The 20955-nt window shown below is 43.3% G+C and overlaps 1 protein-coding gene across 4 annotated transcripts in view; it reads left to right on the top strand.

Annotated features, from left to right (window-relative positions):
- The window catches only part of Abcc5 (ATP binding cassette subfamily C member 5), a 78942-nt gene that overhangs the window by 29544 nt on the left and 28443 nt on the right, over positions 1-20955 (top strand). For 3 of the 4 annotated variants that reach the window (XM_047563366.1, XM_047563365.1, XM_047563367.1), the window contains exons 6-16: positions 3750-3983; positions 4119-4292; positions 4899-5046; positions 7409-7557; positions 7870-7977; positions 11915-12271; positions 15005-15076; positions 17302-17426; positions 17546-17618; positions 19057-19260; positions 20210-20353. In XM_047563366.1, coding sequence (XP_047419322.1) covers positions 3750-3983; positions 4119-4292; positions 4899-5046; positions 7409-7557; positions 7870-7977; positions 11915-12271; positions 15005-15076; positions 17302-17426; positions 17546-17618; positions 19057-19260; positions 20210-20353 — 1788 coding nt within the window. The other variant, XM_047563368.1, reaches the window with a different exon arrangement.

The following is a 20955-nucleotide window of genomic DNA, read 5'->3' as shown; positions in this document are numbered from 1 at the left end:
GAGCTTCTGTCATTGTTTCACTACAGGGCTGGTGGCTACTCTGATCCTTCATAGAATTCTTTCATCTGTGTAGCATAGTATTTAGGCTTTCTTGATAAAGTTACAGTGGGTTTTCTTGATTCCACTGTCTTCTAAAAAAAAAAAAAAAAGAAGAAGAAGAAGAAGAAAGAAAGAAAGAAAAAGAAAAGAAAAGAAATTCCATGGATTTATGGGATTTTAATTTTTTACTTAGGGAAAAAAGTTACCTGTACATGTTCATCTGGATGACTTTAAGGTCACACCCTCAAGCATCTGTTTATTCCTTAATCTCTAATTTATGATGCAGCACACTGGGATGCTAATCTCTAGAAAATTCCTTTAGATGCCAGGGAAAGAGAGTACCTTCCTTTAACAGGAAACTGGAGCACGCTTCTCCTCTTGCCCTCTCAGGAAGAGCAGCTCAAGGCCAGTGTTCTCTCATGGGCTTCTGTCCTGGAACACCTGAGGAAAGCAATGGACCCATCCATCATCTCATTGAGAAAAAGATTTAAAAGTGTAAACAATGTAGACTTCGTTTTTGGAGCTCCAGTTCTGAACCATTTCTTAACTGGAAATCGAAGAACCAGGCTGATTTTGAGATCAGTACTAGCAGTGAGCAGACCTGTGTGTGGACTTCAGTCCTTTTGAGGAAGATCCATTTTAGATTTTTGCATATTTTCTAATCTGGCATGGTTTTCTAACTGGCTTAATCTGTTCTTCAGAAATCTGCACAAGAACAGACTCCCCAAATTATAGCCCACCATCCCCAAATAGAACATCATTATTTCTTGTTCCCCCTTAGGTCTCACTGAATTTTGGTTGCCATACACAGAACAAATGAAACACAATCAAGTTGTGTTTTTCTTTGTGTGTGTGTTTTAAATTGCTGGCCAGCTCATACTAGATGTGCGTGCATTGAGATGATCCAAGGTTCTGGTGATGCCAGTGGACCAGCACTCTGTGCAGGGTGCCCAAGGGCACAAAAATATTAACCGAGTACCAGAATCTCTAGTGTATGGTCCTGGCCCAAGATGAGGAACCGAATCACTAAACTTACAGAGATGCTTTCGGGCCTTCTTAAACCAAGGTAGTTTAAAAGACCTGGCCTGACCTAGGATCTGTGTGTGAAGAGTTAGCATCTGCCCATAGCCCTGCAAGAGAAGGCTGCCTCTGCAGCGCCATCTCTTGGTGATGCTAGCTCTGCCCCAGAAAGGACAGTGAAAAGCCTTTAGAGAGGTAAGTTCCCACCCCTCCAACCTTTCTCCAGCTGCAGCTCGCTTGGTGCTGTCAGGATCTGGACTTGGGGGGAGTCTCTCTGTAGTGGAACCAGTGACAGAAGCTGTTCTTTAGAATTTTCAGGATGGCTGTATTCTGCGGTCAGAATGAGAGAGTCAAGCTGGGCAGAATCTCTCGCCAAGAGTTCAGGTAAGGTAACGTTTATTCACTGGGAATGCTTTCCACAGCCAGACAGCTATGCTGACAATCTCAAGTTTTCTCCCAGTTTGTTTAGATTTAAATGACAAATGTGTAACTTTTTAAAAACTGAATTTTATTTGGATTTTTCATGAAAACCTTCTTTTCTTCCATATGAAATAGTTTGAAATGTCATTGCTTTTTAAAAAACCCTGTGTGTTGGAACTTCTTTAATCTGCTGTTTCCTCTTTTCCCCCCACCTCTGAAAGTTTTACATAGTGTAAACATTTGTTGTCTTTTACCTTCCCTGTTCCTCCCCTCTGGGAGGTGCCGATGCTCTTATCCGTGCTGAAAAATGGCACTCTAAAGGTATGGGAAGGAAGGAACCCCAAACAACAATCTGCTGTCCTTTCACGCCTTCCTTTGGAGACTGTTCCTTCAGTGCCGCAGTGTGTGAGAAAGCGCATCACTGCACGCCATCGTACTGAGTTGCTTCACGGAAGAAGGGGTTTTGACCCTGTGACTCAGTTCCACATTTTGGATGCATACTGGAAAAGAAGCCAATCTTCTTGCTAGTAAACCAGCAACCCAGCTGTATGCAATGGGGACCCAAACACTGGATATAAACATAAAAAATCTGAGGGAGGGAGAGGTGGAATTCAGTAGTTCTTAGAATCTGAAATCTAATGGATCAGGTTATTTACTGGGACTTGACATAAATCTGATTGGTGGGGCTCTCCTACGGACTAGTGAATACCTGGTATTAAGTTATTTTCAGGAAAAATGAGAAACACAAATTCACTCAGAGAGAGTCTGGGTTCTGGAATTTAGCATTAGCTACCTCAGGACTATTGTGCCTGGTCTCCATTTTTTTTTTTTTCCTGTCACTCAGTGATCATTCACAGCTGTGCTAATAACCTTTGCTAAAGGAACCAGGGTAGATGGGTGGATGGGTTTTAAGTTAATTCTTTTTCTTCTTTTAGGGTGGGGAATTGGTTTGGCCTTCTTTTGTTGTAGTTTGTTTGGCTTAATTTTTGCCAGATCAATTTTAGCTGCAAGTACTTGAAAAGACTCCGAAGGATGCCAGCAGTTTTTCCTCGAGGCCTAGAATTTTGTATTCTATCCTGAGCAGAGGTAATTCCTCACAGCTTAGTGCACCGATTGCATTAGCAATTTTAAAGCAGAGTACCTCTTTAGGGAGTTTTTTGTTTTGCTTTGTTTTTTAATTCTCTTTCCTTAGCAGCAAGGTCTTTATTTCTAGAGAATCTCCTCCATTGCAGAATCATTACAACTTCAGGAGCCTTAACCAGTTAAATGCTGTCAGCCTGATGTACTCCTTCGGACTCTGGAAGCAGATATTGGTTCTGTTCTGTATTTCTACTGTGTGTAGTTGAAACAACAGTCGGAGGCCAGATGACCTGTTAGATGGCCGGCCCTGTGTAACTTGACTCTGTATGTTCCCACTGTATGTTACTGCAATGCTCCTGCCCTTGTACAGTGTTTGTGAGATGCTCTTTGAAGATGGTACCTTTATATTTTTTCATTTTCAATAAAAGCACATTACTTCCCACTTCCTGGTATTTAATACTGTTGCTGAATGTGCCTGTGTGAGTGTGTGCTCCGGCGTTGCAGGACCTCAGAGCTGGAGGCGGCACTCGGTGGTTCTTGGGGGCTGGCCGCCTTCCCTCCCTGCAGGTGGTGTTAGACATATGCTACCTGAGGTAACATGTTTTTGTTTTTGGGAGGGAGTGGGGCGTGGGGAGGGCCCATGGGAGGGGCTCTGGATTTTTGATAGTCTGCTTTGTTTGCTTTCTTCTGTACTATTAAACTGCTGATGTTTATTTTCAGGAATGTTTTGCAAATGCACTTCTCACTCTTCCCCAGTACAACTGTAGGTACACTGTTCCTTTTTATCAAATAAGCACGTTTGAAACAATACAAAGAAAGGTCTTAATTTCATTTAAAGAAATGTATCCATGTGTGGAGATACTGGCATAAGGTCAATATATACTTTTGAAGGACCATGTGTTTAGAATTAATTTCAGCTCATGGACAGGTTTATGTTACATTAGAAAGAGTAATGGTTATGATGAAGTCCTTAAGGAAGAAAGTCTTAATTAGACCTGCCGCCTGCAGAATGCCTGAGTAAATTACCATAGGCAGGTTTCAGGAATATTCCATCCTTCAAGATGGTTTCTGCTTTGCACACTGATCCCTGTGCCCTGGAGCAGCCTACTCTTTCTAACTTAACATAACCCTGTGGCATTGTGTGTGGGTGCTGTAGGGATGTTGACAGTGGTGTATGTTTCTCCCTGTAGGCCTTTGTGGTGAAACACCTCTTGGAGTATACCCAGGCAGCAGAGTCTAACCTGCAGTACAGCTTGCTGTTGGTCCTGGGCCTCCTTCTGACAGAAGTTGTGCGGTCCTGGTCGCTTGCACTGACTTGGGCATTGAATTACCGAACTGGTGTCCGCTTGCGGGGGGCCATCCTAACCATGGCATTTAAGAAGATCCTTAAGTTAAAGAACATTAAAGAGAAGTCCCTGGGTGAGGTGAGAGCAGGGTGTGTGCTTCACAGCAGAGCTTACTTCCCCAGCTTGAGCTCCTCCTTCACCCTGGGGCCCAACTTTGTCCTTCATCTTCCTCCTGAAGTGAGTGACCTGTGTCCTGCTCTTTCCATCTTGCAGCTCATCAATATTTGCTCCAACGATGGGCAGAGGATGTTCGAGGCAGCCGCTGTTGGCAGCTTGTTGGCTGGAGGACCCGTCGTTGCCATCTTGGGCATGATTTATAATGTCATCATTCTGGGACCAACAGGCTTCCTGGGATCAGCTGTTTTTATCCTCTTTTATCCAGCAATGGTGAGTAAGCCTCCTGGCTGTATCTTGGCAGCTACTCTTTAATAGACAAATTGTTTCCATTGGGTTAGAGTAGGCATCACCCTTCATTTGGAATTTTCCTCAAAGCAGGTACCTGCTTTGGAAAAGTCTGGAGCTGTATAGAGCTTAGTCTGTATAGACAGGATTTTGGCTTGAGAGGAAGTAAGTTGTCACTTGCATAAAGGCAGTGGCTCCCAGTGACATTAAAAAAGAGTCTGAATGAAGGAGAAAGCCAATGGGTAGACCCTACCCCGGGTAACACAGGGGTTGAATTGCCCCGTCTTCAGTTGACGCTCTCTGGTAGGGCTCTCCTGCTTCTGCTTGGGTAGCACTTGGCACCCATGAGCACTATGAGAATAAACAGTTATTTGTCCTCACTGCCATACAAAGAGATAAGAACTGGATAATATTTATTATAACTCAGTAGATCACTTGTATTTTTTTTTTTTTAAATAGCACAACAACATGAAATCCGGCCTGTCCCAGAAAACAGGATTACTCACTGTATTTAGAGTGACCTTAAGCAGATCAAGCAGTTCTTCAGTTTGCACGAGCTCTAACTTGGCATAGCTTTGCTCTTCCTTTCAGATGTTCGTGTCACGGCTCACTGCGTATTTCAGGAGAAAGTGTGTGGCCGCCACCGATGACCGTGTCCAGAAGATGAATGAAGTTCTCACCTACATTAAGTTTATTAAAATGTATGCCTGGGTCAAAGCGTTTTCTCAGAGTGTTCAAAGTGAGTTTAAAGATTTTCTGTGTGCATGGGGTAGAAGGATTTCTGTATTCTTTGGGTCTGATCCCTCACACTTGACTTCCTGAGCACGTTAGACACTAGGACTTCTAATGTCTACAATCATAATGTCATAGAACCTTGATGTTCAAAAAGGGTCTTCAAGATTTGAACCCATAACCTCATTTCACAGATAGGAAATTGAGACCTGGAGAAATTGTGATTTTTCTTAAGACAACACAACTAATTACAATGATTTTGATTCCAAAGCCTCCATATTCTTTCACTCTGCCCATGGTTTTCCAGCTTGGCAGTGAGGATATCACAGAAGTTGATACTTAATGACTGCTGGGAGTTCAGCTTTGGTCCATCCCCTCTACTCTGGTTGTGAATGTACCAAAGCTAGTTGGGGGACCCTGAAGTTTAGCTGAGCATCAGGGTGCCTGGATTCTGATCCTAGTTCTGCTGCTCACCAGGGGCTTGTTTTATTTTTTTAAATAATTGTTTATGTTGAGTTCTCAGTGCCTGGCCCCATCCTGATCTGTAAATTCAGTGCAGGCATAAACATGTCAAATATGTAAGTGCCACAAAGCTGGGAGGAATCATGATCGTTAGTACAGACTGGGTATTCAGAACGATCTCAACAAATGTTGGAAAGATGGGCCTTAAAACCCTTAAAACTGGTGAAATTTAAGAAGAATATTTAAAGGCACTTTTGAGTTGAAAAAAGAATACTTGGGTACATTTAATCTTAATTTAAATAAAAACTGCATGAACCTTTAATGGACATAATCTCACATTGAGCTAACTGATTACAGTGCTGTTCAACAGCTACTGCAATTTTAAGTGGAATAGAAATATCCTGTTTAGATCACAGTAGCTGGTGTAGTTTCATTAATTAGGCCTTCAGAAACTTATGTCCAACTCTGGACTCTGCACTTTTTTCATGAAGGCTGTTAAATTAAGAAGCATCTAGCGGTGACTTCTCTGAGGTACCCAGCAATGGATTGGGCTGCTTTGTAAAGTAGTAGTTTTGTTTCTACCAGAGTGGAACAAATGGCTTCTAAGTGGACGTGCCAGGCATGTCGATGGCAGGATGACCGCTGCGGGCTCTCCTTCTGCCATTTTATGATCTTTCTGAGATTCCGCTCATCCTTCAGTCCCCAATTTTGTATCATCCTCTGCTTTTGTCAGTTTGAAGAGGATTCTTTCTTATTATGTTCATGGCTAAGATGTATGATCAGTGCAGTGAGTTTGGTGGGGTTTTTGTTTGTTTGTTTTGGTCTTGTTTTGTGGGAATCAAGTTTGGTGTTTTTATATGACTTACAAACTAGCTGTGAAGATATTGTGGGCAGTGGTAATGCCTTTAGGGTCAGGGCATAGCTGCAAAGAATCACTTATGTTTAAAATAAAACTTGCCTTCATGTCTGTGTATATGTGTGTGTGTGTGTGTGTGTGTGTGTGTGTGTGTGTGTGTGTGTTTTGATATTGGGGATTGAACCCAGGGGTGCTTTACCATTGAACCACATTCCCAACTTGCTAAGTTGCTGAAACTGGCCTCAAACTTGCAATTGTCCTGCCTCAGCTCCTGAGTTGCAGGGTTATAGGCATGCTTATGGCGCTGGGTTGATACCTTGCCATCTTATCACCCTACTTCCTACTCCGTGGTTCTAGTATTCTGTGATTGCTTTGTAATAAGAGTGTCAGTTTTGCAAATACTTAAGAAAATTACATTCTGCTTGTAGAAATTGTATTTCACCCATTTTCCATTTTCAAACTGCTTTTTTGTGTGTCATCTCCTTCCCATTGCCAATATACAGTAGGCATTTTAAGAAATCTTAGTTCTTTTTTAATTCTCCAGTGCTGTTGAACAGTCTTTTCTATGATTCCTGAGGCAAAAAATAAGCAACAACCAGGAAAGCAAACAAAATTGCCAGTTGTAGATACAATTAACATATTTGTTTCTACTAAACCCAAGAGACTTACAAGAAAAAGGTAGAAGGTGATCAGTGTACTCATTTGAAGTGACTACTTCCCGTTAGATTCTTAACTGTGACTGATCCATTTCAAACTTCAGCTCTAATGGTAGAGTTGATAAGTCATTAATGTTTGCACCATAGGTATTATCACATATTGCTTTTTTTTTTTTTTTTTTTTTTTGCAGTGCTGGGGATTGAACCCAGGGCCTTGTGCTTGCGAGGCAAGCACTCTACCAACTGAGCTATATCCCCAGCCCCTGCACCATAGGTATTAAAGGGTCATTTTAAAACCTGTTTGTGACTGAGGACCAAGTCTTGTTTGGTTTTGGAGGAACAAAATCCAATGTTTCTTTTGACTTGTTTTAAAGGGTCTTCTTTTTTATTCATAGAAATCCGAGAGGAGGAGCGTCGGATATTGGAAAAAGCCGGGTACTTTCAGAGCATCACTGTTGGTGTAGCTCCTATTGTGGTGGTGATTGCCAGTGTGGTGACGTTCTCTGTTCACATGACCCTGGGCTTCGATCTGACAGCAGCACAGGTCAGGGGACCCTCAGGGGTGGGGAACATTGACGAGTAGGGAGCGAGCCCTTGCAGATAGTGTACAGGTTATTTCTTGTCAACTTAGGTTTGGGTTTAATTCTGAAAATACCAATCAATTTGTGGTTTATATTTACTGAGAATTTTAATTGAAGGTCTCATGAAAACCTTACCTTTTAAAAAATATGACTCGTAGTAACATTTGACAGCCAAGTTGCAGACTTTCTACCACCCGAAAGGAAATCGGTGATGTCTTGTTATTATAGTTGCACAGGGTGATCATGCTCAGTTTCTCCTCCTTTCCCATTTTAAGGCTTTCACAGTGGTGACTGTCTTCAATTCCATGACTTTTGCTTTGAAAGTAACACCATTCTCTGTAAAGTCCCTCTCGGAAGCATCGGTGGCTGTTGACAGGTTTAAGGTAAGTAGCTCCTTGCTCCTCCCCTGTGTCAGGAGCTGTCCCTGGCACAACCCACTGCTGCCTCTGTTCTATGGGGCCACACAGGTTAGCCACGTTGGCTTTGATTTGCTTTGAGCCTTTTGGCAAGTTGGTGAGGAGGAGGCATGGAAGACACTGAATTAAGGGACAGACTAGTTATCTTTTTAAATTATTGTGAACTTTTACCTTTCCTGGATGACTTGGTCCTGGGGTTAGTGTTCCCTCCCAGAGCACCGAGGCCTGACTTGGATTCATGTCATAACTCACTGGGCTTTTAAGGGATTTAAACCTAGAAGACCAGAACTGCCAGGTGACTGTCAGGTTTTCCTCCCCTTTATCGTTGCTGCTGTCCGTTTGGTTGATATACTAAGTCCTTGTTTGATACTTTCTTTCTCCTGCCCTGTGGTTGCCACTCACGATGCAGGGAATGCAGTGACATGGAAGTAGTCATAAATCTAGATCATGTTGGGAAGTACAGTTAAGTAAGTACCAGTTTTTTTCCTTGCAGGTGGTTAGTTGGTCATACTTTGACCGTGTTCTTTGTGCCATCAGAATAATACAAATAAATGTTATAAGAGGAAGATATATTTGGGAGGGTGGAGGGAGATAGATATTTGAAAGTGATTAACACTTATTTAAAAGAAAAAAAAAGAAAGAAAGAAAAAAAGCAGCTGTGTCATGTGGACTGTATTTCCTTAACATTGACACTCCTGTGCTCCTGCTCATCTTTCTTTGCCAGTGAGAATAATATGAAAGTGATTTGGTGCCATGAACACTCGAAGCTCAGGTGTTTGAGGGAGGGATGTCACCCTCTTAGAGCTCAACAGAAAACAAATTTGGTTTTCCTGTTAAGACTGGAGCATACCTTCCCAGGATTTATTTATTTATATTATCTACTTATTCATAGTTAATCAGGTGAATTTTGTTGGATCAAGAAAGTTAGCCCTCCAGAACACACCCCCATCCCCATTTCCTCCCTACTTCCTGGCCTGGCTGCTAGGCAGATGAGAGCCAGAGTCATGTGAGAAGAAGTGGTCTGATGGCAGTCATATACTTCCTGCTTTGTGGAACCCACAGTATCCACCCGTGGAAAAAAGCAGATGTTTTCGCCAAAAGCCCTCCCTCCTGTTTGTTTCTGTATCCTTGTTAGTGGATGGATTTGGTTGGATTTTGGATGAAGAATAGAGTGCATAATATAGTCTTGTTCTCCCCTTGTTTTGGGGGGGGCTCACTTCTCTTCACTTATTAGTGAGGACTTGTACTAGCAGATGGCATTTCATCTCAGCGTTCCTTCCTCTGTCCCGGAAGCATCAGAGTTAATAATAGTAAAATTACCCACAGTGCTATTTTATGTCCCATGAGACTTCAGTCCAATTCTATCCTATGCCTCTTGGCAGGGTTTTTCCTTTTTTAAAGTAGATGTGTGGCCCAAGATAATGAGTATTTATTGCTTAATCCTTTCCCAACTCTAAGCTGTTTCTTTCTTATTATCTTCATGTGCTTATTAATTAGAATTATGTTGACTTCATTAAGGGTTGTGCGGAAGGAGCTGTTTTTTAGGTGTAAGGCAGCTGTTTATTATAAATGTTCCTGAATTCATTAGAGAAAATCTGCCTCCATCCTGGGGCACCATCTGAAGCAGTCTTTTGAAATAAGACTATTCCCGAGATTACATCTCTCCTGTCATCTTCTAGGAAATGGATATGAGAATAACTAGGGTGGGACTTGCCTGTTTGATTTATTTTCTGCATCTTGAAGTTCGGTGACGGTGCTGCAGAAACCTGCTTTCACCCTCGGCCTTCTTATTTTGCATCATCACTTTTCTCTTTTTAACATCAGACTTGGGGATCTGATAGATAAGCAAGCAGGGTCTTTTCTCTATTTGATATTCCCTGGAAGTACATCCTGCACAAGAACTCATTGCTTCCTGTTGAGTAGTGTGGATAAAGGATAGACAAAGGGATACAATTCCTAGGAGAGAGAACTTATAGAAGGGTGTTATTTGCTTGACACCACTGTAGTGTGGTTAGGTTTTATAAAGACACAGGATGCCCAATTAAATACTGCATGGGATATACTTATACTGAAAAATTGTTCATTCTTTGTCTGGAATCCAAATTTAACTGGGTGTCTTTTATTTTATCTGGTGTCTTGCATTTTATTTGTAGCCCCTCTTCTGCTCAACTGATACATTCTTATCTTTTGGTGAATGAAAGTAGTGTTTTGATGGTCAGTGTCCCGTGGTAAAGTTGAGGTTTACAGTTTGTGCATCTCTAAGATTGTCCTGGCAAGTGCAAATCCAAGTAGGTATAAATGCAAGTGTCCCCATCTGCCTCACGGTGACAGGGCAGGGTAACCTGAACTGAAATCCTCCTGGGGGAGGGCAGGGCTAATAAAAAGGAAACGTGGAGGAAGAACTGTGCACATGATTAGGCATCCACATATTTCTTAGTAATTCATTAAGGCCTAAACTTTCTTCATCCTCTTAATAACTCCAGGGGAGAGAAGTGATGGAAATTCTGTCAGCCTGTGGTTTTCCTCTGTGAAGGTGACTAAAATATTTGTTATTTTTAGCTCAGTCTCTCAGGAAGACTCTGAACACATGAAACCAACAGCTGTTTTCAGAAAGCAGGGACCAAACCCAAGATTGATCAAGAGTGAATATTATCTAGGAAATTTAGAGATGCAACACTTCCAGGAAGATTGGGGGTTAGGAATAGGTAAAATGTGGTGATATAAGGAAGGAGGAGAGCAAACTTAAAAGTTTAGGATCCAAGAGAATGAGAAAGGGATTATATATTACATTTAATAGCACAAATTCTTATATTATCTTTTTAAAATCATTATTGGAATCCAGTGGGGGTGGCATTCTATAGAGATGACAGATTTAAGAGGGTGGTCAGAAGAGGATTCAAAACTTATGGGAAGGTCCCAGGCTGTGGTGTTCAGTGGTAGTGTTTCCAGTTAATTTCAGAGAGACTTCCTTCTTCAAGCATCCCATTTTCCTTCCCTTTAATTTAACTGAGGGGGGTCTCTGGAAGCAAACTGGAGGAAAAGAGTCTCATTCTCCTCCCAAGGGGTCTTTCTCAGGGAGATACCCTTTGCTTCCATGTAGGCCTGTTCTTTGGTTGGTTGAATGCTTTTTTTTTAATTATTTAAATTTTTTTTAAATATATTTTTTTAGTTGTAGATGGACACAATACCTTTATTTTATTTATTTATTTATTCTTTTATATGGTGCTGAGGATCGAACCCAGGGCCTCACACATGCTAGGCAAGTGCTCTACCACTGAGCCACAGTCCCATCCCTGGTTGGTTGAATTCTCACAAGTTCCAAGGCAGGGCTTTGAAGACATGAGAATTTCTTGGCAAGAAGGAGTATTCTACAGAAGATAGAACCTTAGACCCGCTTTCCCACCCTAACCACCTAAGCCTGGCGACAGTCTCAGTTCATCCTCTCCCAACAGGTGTCATGCCGCGGGTGAGGGAAATGGGCAGGCTTTGTGATCTGCAGGAGTGGTCTGGAGGGAAAACAGGATGGTGAGAGTCTGTATGGGGGATGGGAGTGCCGTTTGGGTTTCCTATCTGCTCCTGAGTTAGAACAAGGGGCTACATAACAGTTAGTTGTCCTTTGGTCCATATTAAGCTGGCAGAAAAGGAATGAGTAGCTTAGCAGTAGCTTAGTGTAGAGGGCTGGGTCCATGGACAAAGTCCCTGTACCTCCTGTGGTTGCCCCATGCTCTTGAGACCCCCTTGGCGGGCCTGAGGCGAGGCTACACTAATGAGCTGCCTTTTGCCCTTCAGCTTCCTTCCACTGTATAGCCTGATGTGTTTTGCTACGTGAGTGTGCGCCCTAGGCTTGTCTCCCTGGTCTTGATCCAGTGTCTCATCTTTGCACCTCTCTCACAACTCCTATCAGAGTTTGTTTCTAATGGAAGAGGTTCACATGATAAAGAACAAACCAGCCAGTCCTCACATCAAGATAGAGATGAGAAATGCCACCTTGGCATGGGACTCCTCCCACTCCAGTATCCAGAACTCGCCCAAGCTGACCCCCAAAATGAAAAAAGACAAGAGGGCTGCCAGGGGCAAGAAAGAGAAGGTGAGGCAGCTGCAGCGCACTGAGCATCAGGCGGTGCTGGCAGAGCAGAAAGGCCACCTCCTCCTGGACAGTGACGAGCGGCCCAGTCCTGAGGAGGAAGAAGGCAAACACATCCACCTGGGGAGCCTCCGCCTGCAGAGGACACTGTACAGCATCGACCTGGAAATTGAAGAGGTGAGCCATCTGCCTCCACTCCCACCTCCTTTGCACCCGCACCCCATCTGGCGTGCCACCCCCTTCTGATCTGGGAAGAATAGGCAGGCGCAGTTCCTTTTAGCAAGGTGCTCTGTGGCTCTGAATGGTTTTGAACCAAAAAGCAGATTGGACCAGCTGTAATTTCAAAGGGAATATTTAAGCATTTAACAACAGAGTTAATAACAACTGATCTCATGAGATGCTCATTTTATAAACAAGGAAATGAAGCATTCAAGTGGATTTTCCAAGATTTTGCCCTGAATCAGTTTCTGGCTATTATAGCTGTATGTGAGCTGCAGTAATTATTTCTGATATTATAACTCTGTGTGGGCTCCCTGTGTCCAGTAGGCTGTGCATTGCACATGACCTGGCACAGGGTAGGTCTCAGTGCTACTTTTACCAATAGTTATATTGTAATCATTTATTTTTAAAGGAAGTGAAGGGTCATTTTGGTATATGATGTCACAGCGCAGGGGGCACAGGTCAGGAGTCTCAGCGGGACTGGTGCAGGTTCAGTTTTTAAGATGCAGACTGACTGGGAACCAGCACCATGTTCAGAGGCCCCTAACATTCAGGGACCCAGTCATACATACATTTGTTCCTTCAACGGCCATTTTTTGAGTGCCACCTATGTGCCAGGCTTTGTTATAGGGCTGGGAATATAGCAGCAAAAGCGCAGACAAAAATCCCTGCTCTCTTCAAGTATACACTCCAGTGGGCACAGACAGCCAATAAACAAGTCCAAGATATCCTGTATATCCTGCGTCAGATTGTGATAAGGACTGTGAAAAATGAGGTGGAGCGTTCTGGGGCGGGGACGGATGTGATTGCAGTTTTAGTAGTTTGCCTGAGACAAGGTTCAGTTTTTTATTTTTTAATTTAATTGATGTATTATAATTACATATAATAGTGGGATTCATTGTGACATATTTATACATACACATATCATAATTTGATTGAGTGCATTCCCCATTATCTCCCCCTTTCTTTCCTCCTTCCTTTCTCCTAGTTCCCTCTCCTTCCTCTACTATACTGGTGGGGAAGCCTCATTTAAAAAGTAGATTTTTTTTTATGGGGTGGGGGTACTGGGAATTGAACCCAGGAGTGCTTTACTAATGAACTACAGCCCAGTCCTTTTTATATTTATTTTGAGACACAATCTTGCTAAGTTGCTGAGGGTCTTGCTAAATTGCCTACCTGGTCTCAAACTTGCAATTCTCCTTTCTCAGCCTCCTGAGTCTTTGGGATTACAGGCCAGGGAGGGGAAGGGACAGTGATATTTGCAAAATGTCTTCTCTGCCCCAGGCACTTGCTTCTTTGTTGCTATCACACTTAGTCACCAAAACTGTGTTTTCCTCTGTGTAAAACTAACTGGCCTGAGGAGAGCTTAAACTGTGACTTGATCTCTCAATATCACCAGGTAGTGATCTTTCAAACTTACAGACCATGCCAAACTGTTGTTTGCTCACCATGCTTCTTTTATGTCCCAGACACTGTACTTGGTTTTTTGTGAGTAATCTTTTTCTTGGGTGCTCAGAGTCCCGTGAGCAGGGCAGACACAGTGTTGGTTTAGGTAACAAGGATCACATGATTAGCAGGAGCTGGTGGGTTTGGAATTCTAGTTATATCCTGTCCACCCCTAGAGTCTGTGCTCCTTCCACACCACCCAGTCTTCCTTCCTTCCTTGGGCTATCTATCCTTGAAAACTTGTGCAGTCATCTGTCTGTCCTTGAAAACTTTCAGCACTACCTATTGGGAACTCATTTGCTTACCTGAGGATACAGTCAGCCCTCTGTATTCCTGCATTCCAACCAGCTGCAGACAGAAAGTATTTGTTTGGGAGAAAACTTGAATCTGTATAGAAAAAGTAGACTTTTTTCTTGTTATTCCTGGAACAATACAGTAGTACAACTATTTGCATAGTGTTTACATTGTATTATCTAGAGATGATGTAGAGCATACTAGAGGATGTGTGCAGGTTGTATGCAAAGACTGTGCTCTTCTATGTAAGATATTTAAGCATCCACAGATTTTGATATCCTCAGGAGTCCTTGAACCAGTTCCCATGGATCCTGAGTTTATCACAGTCTTGGTTTCCTACTTTTATTTGGAACTGGTGACATAAATATAAATATTCCTCAGATTTTGGGAAATTTTTGCAGAAAAATATGTGCAGCAATGCACATACTGGGGCTGGGCTGTAGCTCAGTGGTAGAGCACTTGCCTAACATGTGTGAGACACTGGGTTTGATTCTTAGTACCACATAAAATAAACAAACAAAATAAAGGGATTCTGTCCATCTACAACAAAAAAAATTCTAAAAAAAAAATGCACATACTTTTTATTGAGAATGTAAACCCCAAGAAAAATCATTATTTATAAGAGTCCTGCCTTCTAAAAACAATAAAAACAAAAAACATAGGTTACCAATAAAGTTGGAAGAAGCTAAGACGTTCTAAAAGTGGAATACTATAATGTATGTGGCACATTTAGTTTTTTCAAAGGGCTTCCATCTCTGTTGCCTCAGTGTATCCCCACAGAATCCCTGTGAAGTAGGCCACTAACGAGGGAGAAAACAGGTATGCAACTTGTTGACTCATCAGGATGACAGTTACTGTGTCAATGCATTTTCCTCAGAGAAATTGCACTCCTCAGGATGAGTGGGTTGGTAGTTTCTTAATGATCTTCCTCTCCCCGTGTGCTTTGTCCAGGGTAAACTGGTTGGAATCTGTGGCAGTGTGGGAAGTGGAAAAACGTCTCTCATTTCAGCCATTTTAGGACAGGTAAGATTTCTGTCATTGCCCTTGACATGTCCTGCTTACTTCTTAGGACTCTATTTAGCAAATGTCTCAGGAAAAATGAGCTCATTTGCTGAAGAGTCAAGAGAGGTGGAAACAAAAAAACCTTGGTCTATGTCCTGTCCCTCTCTTCCCCCGCAACAGCCTGTCTGGAAGGGCGCAGCTGACACCTGATGAGTGACTAATGTATGTCCCAGCTGGCTTCATTTGCTCTTTGCTCCTTCTTTTATTCAGCATGTATTTATTGAGTGCCATGGGTATGTCAGATAGCGTGTTGTGAAGTGGCAGAGATAAGAGAGGAACAAACACCCAAACTGCACAAAGGGTCAACCTGTATTCCAGAGCCAAGGATGGCGTTCGCTTATAATCTCAGATACTTGGAGGCTGAGGCAGGAGGATCACAAGTTCAAGACCAGCCAGGGCAGCTTAAGTGAGACCCTGTGTCAAAATAAAAGATAAAAAGGGCTGGGGGTGTAGCTCAGTGGTAGAGCACCCCAGGATTTGATTGAGAATCATAGCGCCACTTGATGTTCACCCCCCGAAAGGAGTTAGCTCCTCAAGGAGTTCATGTCCAGTGGGAGCTAGGCCAGCCAACTAGATACGAAAGCACATCACAGGCTGTGAGTGCAGAGTGCATGAGGAGCCCAGTGGACAGCTGTCAGCATTAAGAGTGAGGGACAAGAGGGCAGGTACCATCTGCTGAGACGCATTGTCTTTAGTGTTTTTGAACCAAATAATCAGAAGAATCCAAGGTATCTGTGTGCTTTTAAACATAATTAAACTCCTTGATTTAGATTGACGTGGGGATAAACACAGGACCATTCCTAGCTCCTGATGGCAAAGTCTTCTGAATCGCATATTCTTCTTGAGGACATGAAACAAATGGGAGAGGGGGAGGGTGTTTCTGTGGCCTCCATGTTAGGGAATATTTCCTTGTCGTGTTTGGCATCAGCTGTCACAGTTGGTGAGCTGTGGCTCCTCTGGAGAGCAGTGTTGCCCAGGGCAGCCCAAGAAGGCTGCATTCTGCTTCATGACACTCTCCAGCCCTTGAGCCCAGCTGGGAGTCTTTGTAAAAGAGCTTCCTAGGTGATTTCTGACATTTAGCCAGATTTGAGTGCCAGTGATGAGGGACAGAGATGAGGGGCTAAAGGGAGTGGAAAAGGGCCATTTCTAAGTTCTGCTCAACATCCAGCAAAATGCTGCACTGTCAGGGTGGGCTTGGCTTCTGGACCAAGTCCTGAAAGCCCTCTCTCTGACAGGGAGGCTGGCGATCTTGGTCCACCCTGCTTCTTTCAGGTTTAACTCTTCATTGACAGTGCTGCTGTGTGGATGTTTGTGCAGCTCTGGCCAGGAGAAGTGGGTTCCTAAATGCTTTGGCATGCACATCCCGAGTGTTTGCCAGTTTCTGGTGGTTAGGTGTTACGGTCTGTGGCATACACCTGTGTGTATACACCATGAGTGTGTGTTTGAGGCATTTGAGAGGACAAGCTTGTATGTGCAAGTATTACATGTCTGGTTAATGAAATTTTGCTTCAAAGCTACAGCAGCCCTAAACCAAGACAGATGTCTACTGTAGATCTCAAAAGGATCCATGATAAAATTGGTAAATTGATTCATATCAAGCATTGTGATGGAAATGCAGTTCAGAGCACATGGCTCATCATGCTGTCCCTTCACATTGGAGGGGAAGCTCTGCGGTCCTTACATAGGGGCCTTACAAGTTGATGTCTAACCTGGAATTTTTTTCCCCTTTGGTCCTCATTTTACAGAAGCAGCTGATCTGGCCAAAATCCTGGATGAATTCTGTAGACGAGTTGGCTTGCCCTCCCCTTGAGTCAGACACTAGCTATAAATCCTTACAGCATCCTCTCCAGGGGATTTCTGAAATCCCTCCTTGCCTGTGCTTCCCATAGTTAAACAGTTTCCAGTTAGGAAGAGTGCAGAGTAGGCCAATGCCTGTAGGCTTAGTGAATGTTGACTTGGTCAAGTTGTGGGTTATGCTGGGTTTCTATCTCACATAAGCAAGGAGAACTTTGATTTTCTTTGCTGCTGTAACTCTTTAGAACAAAGGTAGGGTTTGGACTTGGGTCCAGAAAGCACCTAAGGAAGTTGCCAAAACTTCAGATTCCATTGCAGAATGTATGGGGGTCTGTTGCCTTAGGGTGATGGTTTCGAGTTATGATGCCTTTGGATGGTGTCTGTCTCCCTAGATGACACTTCTAGAGGGCAGCATTGCCATCAGTGGAACCTTCGCTTATGTGGCCCAGCAGGCCTGGATCCTCAATGCCACTCTGAGAGACAACATCCTCTTTGGGAAGGAATTTGATGAAGAAAGGCAAGGAATGTTTGGTTTCTGTCATGCTTTCCATCTTGGCCACGTGAGATGCAAGGCAGCCCATCATCAGCCTCTGCTCCAACCATGTCCCTGACACTGTGTCGCTTTGTGTCCTTCAGATACAACTCAGTGCTGAACAGCTGCTGCCTGAGACCTGACCTGGCCATTCTCCCCAACAGCGACCTGACTGAGGTACAGGCCTTCTGTCTCTGCTGTGACAGCACATTTAGCAGGGGGGCTCTCTCTGGGACAGGTGGTGAGTCAGGCCCGAGCCCCCTGCTAGGATGCATTCTAAATACTTGGGAGAAGAACCACAAGGGGGTTTTGCTTTCATTGGACTTTTATGTTAAGAAAGCATTTATTCATTAGCACAGGGATATGAACACTGTTTTAAGTGTCTAAGTTTTCCACATGACATGTCAATTTTAAACAAAATCCCATTATTTATTTAACGTTTTTTACTCTATTTGGATACTTTTAAAGCCACAAGTCAAGCATGTTTATGTCAAACTTCTTCCCTGGACTTTATTTTGCCAACTGCCTTACTCAGTCTATAGAGTCCCCTTCCATTAAAAGAGCCCTTAGAACAAATCCATTTTTCTTTGATTCTCTGCACTGGAGCAGTTTCCAGAGGCATATCTCTGGAACTAGTTTGTGCTCTTCAGTGTTAAAGTTTATCTCCCTGAGCTGCCCTGGAGGTCTCTGAAACTGGCATTTTTATTCAACTTATTATTTCATTTAAATCCCTCAAACCAGATTTGTCAAATGGTTTAATTAGCTCAGAGTTCTCAACTCATGGTCTCCAAGTCAGCAGCATCAGAATCACCTGGGAACTTGTTAGAAATGCAGATTGTCAGGCCATACTCAGACCTACTGAATCAGGCACTGGCCATGGGGCCCAGCAATCTGTTCTAACAAACCCTGCAAGAAATTCTGATGCAAGTCAGGTTTGAAAACCTTTGAATTAACTGAATGTTTTTTAAGGACAAGATTTTTTTTCCAACAAAGCCTGTTACCAGACAATTAATTTCCTTGTTTGTTCATGTGGTAACATTTAGCAGGTACATTGTCTGCCAGTGACAGGTGCACCACCTGCCTGACACTGGGAATAAAGGATTAAGGCAACTGTCTGCACCCTCACGAAGTTTATAGTTAAGGGCATGACATACCCAAAGACTTAGACACAAAATAATCCGATGAATGAGAGTAAGGAGGTTAAATGGCTCTGATCCCAGAGTGTAGGAGGGGTTGTTCAATGGACCTGAGAGCTGCTGGGCAGCCAGGGGCTAAGGTTCCACTTCATATGCCATATTTGGGTCTTTAGATTCTATCAGGGCTGTTGATTTTTAAGTAACAGTGAAGCACAGTCAGCTTCGTGTTTTGGAAAGATCTTTCTGCCATGTGGAGAATGGATTGGAGGAGTGCCCAGGGGCAGTGGCAAGGCCAAGTATAGGACTGATTGGTATCCAAATGTTTGTGAGCCAACTCCCCCAGTTCCTGGAAGGATCATAGTAGCAGTTTATCCTGGCAGAAGATTCAAGAGAAGGTACCAGCTTGAGAGGACAGGTGACTGCAGTGGCACTGTTCTGGACTTGACCTGGAGGCTTTGCTGTGCTTCTGGGCTCTGTAGATTGGTGAACGAGGAGCCAACCTGAGTGGTGGACAGCGCCAGAGGATCAGTCTTGCCCGGGCATTGTACAGTGACAGGAGCATCTACATCCTAGATGACCCCCTCAGTGCCTTAGATGCCCACGTGGGCAATCACATCTTCAACAGTGCTATCCGGAAGCACCTCAAGTCCAAGACAGTTCTGTTTGTTACCCACCAGTTACAGGTATGTTGCACCTTCCCCTAGGCTGCTCACCGTGGCTTGGGAAATCAGACAAAGGATAGTGGGAGGAACCTTTTGTGGGGCAACTAAAGATTCCTGGAATTAAGAGTTTCCATGGGGCTGGGGAGATGGCTCAGTCGGTAGAGTGCTTGCCTTGTAAGCACAAGGCCCTGGGTTCGATCCCCAGCACCAAAAAAAAAAAAAAAAAGTTTCCATTTCCTCAGCAAATTGCCTCCAGTCCTATCATACCATTAAAGCACATTGTATCAGCATCTCAGTTGGCCATCTGAATCAGAGATCATTAGCTTTTGCGTATGGATCAGCAAGGGAAAGGGCTGAGAGATGTGGCTGAAAATAGAGTTTGGGTCTGAGTGAGTGGGGAAAGCAGTGTGTTGACATCTGAATATAGGTAAGAACTGCTTTAGGAAGCAAGCTCTTCTGCCTGTGTCATTCCATGACAGGCAGCCGCTTTAAAGAGCAGCTCAAGGTTGTTGCCATGTATGTTAAGTTTGGAGAGTTAATCTTCCACTTCTGCCCCAAGAAATCTGAAATTGTCTGTACTTCTGAGTACAGTGAAATTTAATGGAAGGCTCACATAACTCCATCAGCAGATTCATGTCAAAAATGGAGGAAATGCTGTTTGAATTATATCATAGAATATGGTAAACTAAAACAGAGGTTCTCTTGGTGCTGATGACATTTTGGGCTAATGATGACTCTTTGTTGGATGAAGGGGAGGGGACTGCTGTGTGCATCTGTGGTCTTTATCCACCAGATGCCAGTAGTACTCCTCTACCTAATTTTGACGACCCAAAATATCTCCAGATGTCATCAAATGTCCCCTGGATGGCTAAATCACCTCCACTTGAGACCTGCTGAACTAAGTTCTGGGTATTTATATATATATGCACAAATATCAGCAATCCTGTGTTGTTCCTACCTTTTTCTGCAGTACCTTGTTGATTGTGATGAAGTGATCTTCATGAAAGAGGGCTGTATTACAGAAAGAGGCACCCACGAGGAGCTGATGAATTTAAGTGGGGATTATGCTACCATTTTTAATAACCTGTTGCTTGGAGAGACACCCCCAGTTGAGGTAAGGTTTGCTGGGTTTGTGTGTGTCTCCTTTCTGTGCAGGGGAGTCATGGCTGCAGTGGGTACTGGGGAGAGCTTGGCTGAACTCAGTGTCTGTGTCTGATTGGCATAATGGGTCCTTCTTTCCTGTAACCAGACTGCTGTGTATTTTTTTTTACATGCTGGATCTACTCTAGGAGAGCAGGGTTGGGGGTAGTGAGCTGGGCTGTTCTACTGCTGAGAACTTATTAATAAGATGTGTGTTATTATGTAGTTGTAGCTTAGTTTCTTAAACTCCATCAACCCTGATTGAAGCAGTGGGAAGCTCTTTTTTTTTTTTTTTAAACAAGAGGTGAATAAGGAAATTAAATGTGTACATTGGGAAAGAATCCAGTGGTGCTGACTGCCTACTGTTTACCAGTTCTTGGTTTAGGCACTTTATAAATACCATTTTCTATTTAGTCATTTTATTGGGGCTATGTGGTCAAATATGATTATCTCTGACTTGAAGAAGGACTTCAAGCTCAGAAAAGTGAAGCAACCTGCTGACCAAGGGGGTTTTGACTCAGAAGCGCTGTTTGTAGCCCTCCTCCTGTATGACACTCAGAGGTGGAGGCTTTGCCA

This window comes from Sciurus carolinensis, chromosome 9, assembly GCF_902686445.1.
Source record: "Sciurus carolinensis chromosome 9, mSciCar1.2, whole genome shotgun sequence".
Taxonomy (NCBI): domain Eukaryota; kingdom Metazoa; phylum Chordata; class Mammalia; order Rodentia; family Sciuridae; genus Sciurus; species Sciurus carolinensis.
The sequence above is the reverse complement of the archived record's forward strand: the minus strand, read 5'-3'. Positions and strand labels throughout refer to the sequence as shown.